The sequence below is a fragment of the Triticum aestivum genome, chromosome 4A (assembly GCF_018294505.1).
Source record: "Triticum aestivum cultivar Chinese Spring chromosome 4A, IWGSC CS RefSeq v2.1, whole genome shotgun sequence".
NCBI classification, from domain to species: Eukaryota; Viridiplantae; Streptophyta; class Magnoliopsida; order Poales; family Poaceae; genus Triticum; species Triticum aestivum.
In genome coordinates, this window is record NC_057803.1 from 674,089,201 (window position 1) to 674,095,164 (window position 5,964).

At 44.0% G+C, this 5,964-nt stretch overlaps 1 protein-coding gene across 1 annotated transcript; it reads left to right on the plus strand.

Annotated features, from left to right (window-relative positions):
• The first annotated feature begins 2,525 nt into the window (after window positions 1-2,525).
• Window positions 2,526-5,016, plus strand: LOC123083034 (uncharacterized). The gene is made up of 3 exons (XM_044505191.1): window positions 2,526-2,621; window positions 2,711-2,755; window positions 3,432-5,016. The coding sequence occupies exons 1-3, from the start codon at window positions 2,595-2,597 to the stop codon at window positions 4,611-4,613; spliced, it is 1,254 nt and encodes a 417-aa protein (XP_044361126.1). The 5' UTR covers window positions 2,526-2,594; the 3' UTR covers window positions 4,614-5,016.
• Window positions 5,017-5,964: the final 948 nt, after the last annotated feature.

Below are 5,964 nucleotides of genomic sequence, written 5' to 3' on the forward strand. Positions count from 1 at the left end.
TAGTAGGCCAAACCAAACTGATAATTCGAAGAGACTTGCAAAGATAACTCAATCATACATAAAAGAATTCAGAGAAGATTCAAATATTATTCATAGATAAACTTGATCATAAACCCACAATTCATCGGATCTCGACAAACACACCGCAAAAAGAGTTTACATCGAATAGATCTCCACAAGAGAGGGAGGGAACATTGTATTGAGATTCAAAAAGAGAGAAGAAGCCATCTATCTAATAACTATGGACCCGTAGGTCTGTGGTAAACTACTCACAACTCATCGGAGGGGCAAGGATGTTGATGTAGAAGCCCTCCATGGTTGATTCCCTCTCCGGCAAAGTGCCGGCGAAGGCTCCAAGATGAGATCTCGCGGATACAGAAGGTTACGGCGGTGGAAATTGTGTTTCGTGGTGCTCCTGGATGTTTTCGGGGTACATAGGTATATATAGGAGGAAGAACTACGTCGGTGGCTACCCGAGGGGCCCACGAGACAGGGGACGCGCCCTAAAGGGGGGGGGGGCTATCTCGGCGGGCCCTCGGAAGCTTCTTGGCTTGCACTCCAAGCTCTCCGGATCACGTTCGTTCCAAAAATCACGCTCCCGAAGGTTTCATTCCGTTTGGACTCCGTTTGATATTCCTTTTGTTCGAAATACTGAAATAGGCAAAAAAACAACAATATGGGCTGGGCCTCCGGTTAGTAGGTTAGTCCCAAAAATGATATAAATGTGTAAAATAAAGCCCATAAACATCCAAAAGGGGTAATATAATAGCATGGAACAATCAAAAATTATAGATACGTTGGAGACGTATCAGGCTACGCTTTGTGGATTGCTTCATTTCCAAAGGCCTTCTTGAGTACCTTTCTGCTTTCTGGAAGTTCGTGTATTGTCGAGTTGATGGTGTTGCTGCTTGTTACATGTCGTTGGTCGCGTCGATGCTCCTTATTTTACCTTGTTTTCCTTTCTATTTTTTAATTGTGTGCATCCTTAATGTCTTGACTAATATTTGATATTGTATCGACGCAGAGCCTAGATGTAATTGGCAGCATATTGATATTAACATGTTATTCTCTGAAAGAAAAATGCTCATACTTACATTGTGATCCCCAGGATCCCGAGCGCACTGAAATATTTTCTTTAGACGCTGTTAAAGAAGACTTTTTCTCAAAGCGTTTTCTTCCCTTCCCATCAGCGGCTAGGACAAACTCTCCCTTTCAGGCTTCCTCGCGAGCCCGCTGATACACCTTCCCTTTGCCTGCCGCTCCGGCGGACAGTGACGAGGAGGAGGATCCCGGTGCATTCTCTCTGGCTAGTAATTTATGTTAGGATTTTTTTGTCCTCACAGGTGAGGCGCATGGACGTGTTGTGGCCCTTGTTTAAATTTGTCTTCCGATCCTCCTTGAGTCCGTTCATCTGTATGTAGTCGACCGAGCTCCAACGTGGATTTCTATTGCCTCCTTGGGGCAACGAGGTTAGGGTTCCTCGTCATGTATGCGCGACGACGAGATTTGATGCCAGCCTTTTCTGATCTATTCAAGGGTTCAACGGCGATGACTGCGGCTACAGGCCGCTTGTCCTTAGGGGAGCGGGCATGAAAACTTTCTGACTGTCATCGACAAGGTCAAGCCGGCTCCGATAGGGGAGCGGCGACAACGGTGCATCGGCAACTCATTCTGGAGGTGGTAGTGGTCGTTGGGCGGTTCAGAGACCTTGATGTACTTTTTGTTACGTTTGAAGTGCTTTGTACTTATGATGAACTTCTATAGTAGATCTAAATCTTTTTTCGGAAAAAAAGGCTGCGTAAAAGAAGTACGAAAAAGAGAACCGGAATATTCCCACATCCCCACAGCGCGAGACAGAAAAAAAAAACAATGGGAATGCATCCAAGTGCACCGAAATATTCATTCAGAAGGTGTAAGGCAAATTTCTAGTATTTCCTCAGACACTGTAAAACAAAACATTTCTTTTCTTCAAAAAACAGAAAGAAAAATGCGTACATGTGATGAAGTGAACACACTTCCCCGCAGCGTGAGAGAGGAAAAAACAAACCCAGCCCTCCCTGCCATCTCATGTTCCCCTTCCCCGTCCCCTCCCCCTCCCCTTCCCCACCCACGGCTAGGCTGCGAACCCTAGCTCCTCGCTCATGTGAGCCTCGCCGGAGATTCTAGATCCAGCTGCCACCCCACCGCTGGCGCCCGGGTCCGTCCTCCTCCTGTTCCCCTCTCGCTCGCTGGCCAGGCCTGCAACCAGGCGCTCAAGACTGGTAAGCGGGTGAGCTCCTCCGTCTGCGCAATGTGACAATACCTACCTGCGATTTTAGCACTTGAGCTCGTTGGGCAGATCAATCAATGGTCTGTGTGATTCCTCCTTTCAGTAGATCTAAGTTTTTACCTGAAATGCTTGGCCCTGACGCGCATCTCCTGTTGTTCACCCTGTTCCTGAAAGAAAAGGAAAGAAATGTGGCATCTTTTGCAGATTACTACTACTTTGCCTAACCAAAATTTGCTCCTTTCAGTAGATCTATTGCGCCTGGTGCGGATGGTTGGGATTTAGGACTGCATACTTGGTTCCGGTGCAGGCTTATCACCGTTTCAGCATGTTTTTAAGGAAGCAGATGGCACAGGTTGCTACTTGGCCTCATCGAGATTTGTTTTATTTTTCTTTATCTGAGCTTTGCAATGGAGTTAATTCTCATACTTGGTTCCGATGCAGGCCTATCACCTTTTCAGCATGTTTTTCAGGAAGCAGGTGGCACAGGTTGCTACTTGACCTCATCGAGATTTGTTTTATTTTTGTTTATCTGGGCTTTGCAATGGAGTTAATTTTTATCTGGCATACAAACAACAAACATCCAGTAATACTTTGCTCGGATGCACAGCCATTGTTCCGTCCTACACTTGAATAAGATGGCACTTCCTTTTCGACACGTATAGATGAATGCCATCAGTCCTTTTCATCTAAACAAAAATGGAAATGGTCTGTGTGGTCAGTGATGTTGAGCCATTGCAACAACTAAATTCTTTTGCAGCTACTGTTGGTGTTTCTAGCCAGAGTACGACAATCAAAGGATCCTTCTTTGAAAAAAACATGCCCAGGTTGCTCGCTAAGCTTAGTTGCAGTTACTACTTACTGCAGCTGTTGTTACAAAGTGCAAGAAGCATACATATGTATTATGTAGTGCAAGGTTAGGTGGTACGGCGAACTTAGTTTTACTAGTTTTGCCTGGTGGATTGATGGTTTCTGCCACGTGTGTGCTCATAGTGTCATTATACTCTGAACTTTTCAGCTTTCTTACAAAATTGAGCTGATCGCCTTTGCTCTTATAATATTACAAGAAGCATATGTATTGGTAGTTGCAGTTTTCACTCTGTTTTCTTCTTCTTTTGTGCGAATACACTCTGTTTACTTATGAATCGTACGTCTTGTCTTGCAGGCTTGCATGATGGAGGCTGCACAGTATGGACCTTGGTCAGATCTTCCACCCGAACTCCTGGGCCTTGTCCTCAAGCGCCTCCCTTCCCTAGCTGACTGTGTTCGTCTGAGGGCAGTCTGTCACCCATGGCACTCTAACAGTCTGCTGCAACCGCTTCCTCTTCCATTCCCATGGATCGCCCTCCCTGATGGAACATTCCTCAGCATCCCAGGAGGCGAGGTTCACCGCATGCCTGTACCAGATGGTGCTAGTTGCCGTGGCTCCATCGATAACTGGTTATTTCTCATGAGCAGTGATGATGCATGCACATTGATGAACCCTTTCTCCAAGACCATGTTGGAGCTTCCTAATCTGGTCACAGTTTGGCAGCGTGAGGTACGCTACGAATCTGATCCTAAACAACTTGTGTACAAGTTGGCAGTGCCCTCACCCCTCGACCTATCACCTGATTCCCTTGTTGCGGCATTGATTATGGATGATGGTAATATTGATATTGGTGCACTTTGCATTAGCCAGCCATCGACTGCCACTTATTCGTTACTAGGCAAATGGCCGCCATTATACCCCGCATTTGATGTTGCGTTCGTTGATGGGAAGTTGTATGTGGTGTCCGTCTATGGCAAGCTCTTCATCGTTGAGTTTTGCAAGAACCTTGGTAGTAATCAAAATATCAAATGCGTAATTGAGTCTTTGCGTCATCAGGAAGAACCAGAATGCATTCCTATAGGGGTGCTGTGTACAAACAGGTCGTATCTAGTTGAATGTGGTGGTAGGCTCTTGATGGTTCAACGATTTATTCATTTACTGGTCCCAGGCCCTCCAACTGGTGCCAGTGGCTATGAAAAAACTCAGACTGCTGGGTTTGTTGTCCACGAGGCCGACTTGCACTCCGAGCCTTGCCGATGGAGAAGGATCAGTGAGTTAGGTGGACATGCTCTCTTTGTTGGCGAGCATGGCTCCAAGTCTCTGCCTCATAGAGAATGCAGCGGATCCCAGGAGGACTGTATCTACTTCATTTTGGACTATCACCCTCTAAGGATTTCTCCAAATCCATTCAACGACTGTGGTGTGTACAACATGAGAAATGGGAGGATCAGACCATTGATGTCTCAGACTGCAGCACATGCACATTGTGCCGGCCAGTGGCGCCCGAGATGGTTTTTCCCTCCAGGAGCTGTGTGATCAATCCAACAGGGTTTGCTCTACTGAAACCTTTATGGTCAGAGGGGTGTGCAGATTCTCGTATGTATGCCTAACTTGTTCTGCTGAAGGCTGAAGCTTTGTGATCAGCCCAGCCTGAGGCCCTGAGCGCTGCCCTTCTTTATCCTAGTGATATATTATCATGCGACTTAAGTTATTAGTTAGTATGATCATCAACCAGCCTTGTTATGGTTATCTTTGTCCTAGTGCTATGTTATCGTGTGACTTAAGTTATTAGTTAGGATGATTATCAACCAGCCTTGTTCTGGTTATCTTTATCCTAGTGCTATGTTATGTATCATATAATCATGTGTACTTTTAGTTAGTGTCATGATGTACGCTTCAAATCTGATGAATGATCTCAATGGGATTTATTCGTATGTCAGCCGATCTTTTATCTGATTAATATGCATTAAGCTATGCCATGTGCTTGCACACACTTTTTCCTCTGCAGGTGAACAAATCAAATTGGTTGTGTCACTAGCACCGGATTCCTGGTTCTGGTTATCTTTAACCTATTGCTTCGACTATGGACTCTTAATTATATAGAGTTTCTTACTGAAGGTGAATCCTGATCTCTGTGGCTCACAACTATGATCATAATATATTTTGGATTGCTTGACACTCCCATGCAAAGACAAAATTCTTCTTTTCATTTGATATCAAAATATCGTTCTTGCTATGCATGTTCCTAAATCTAATTATCTTATCTACCTGCAAGTTTGTTACTTCAAATATATTAATATATTGGCAGCACAAAATGAGAAATTCGTGGATTAAAAGAACGACACAACAGTTGAAAAATATACAATCTATACTTATATATATGTACACACCACACATCTGTGTGTACATGTATTTTTTTTCAGATCTTTTTGAGGTTTCAAACTACCAAATACTACTATTTTTGGTATTTTAAAGGGCTCTATGTAAGCCCTATAGAGTGGTATCTATGTTCCATATAGATAAATAGTTCGTAGGTCCAACATAGAAAACATTTGACCACTTCAGTTTTATGTGGGATAACAGGGATGTAGGGATATGGGTGCTAAAATAAACGAGTGTAACTTTGTTAGGATACGGATATATCCATATCCATATCCATATCCGCACTAGCTTAATTTTTCCACAGAAACACATTTGTATTTCTATTCAAAAAATAAATCCAGACATTATCCACATCTATTTCTATTTTAATTTGGATACGAATATTTAGTTGCCATGTAGACATTTCTGAAATACAAATACTGGACATTTCGGATTATCTGCTCTACGCTCATATTCCATCACGCGCCAAGGCAACCCGCACGGTCCATGAGCCGATTACACTTGG

Coding starts and splice junctions, on each gene's coding strand:
- LOC123083034 (XM_044505191.1), top strand. CDS start 2,595: ATGTTTTTAAGGAAGCAGATGGCACAG. Junction 2,622..2,710: donor TAAGGAAGCAGATGGCACAG/GTTGCTACTTGG, acceptor GTTCCGATGCAG/GCCTATCACCTTTTCAGCAT. Junction 2,756..3,431: donor TCAGGAAGCAGGTGGCACAG/GTTGCTACTTGA, acceptor CTTGTCTTGCAG/GCTTGCATGATGGAGGCTGC.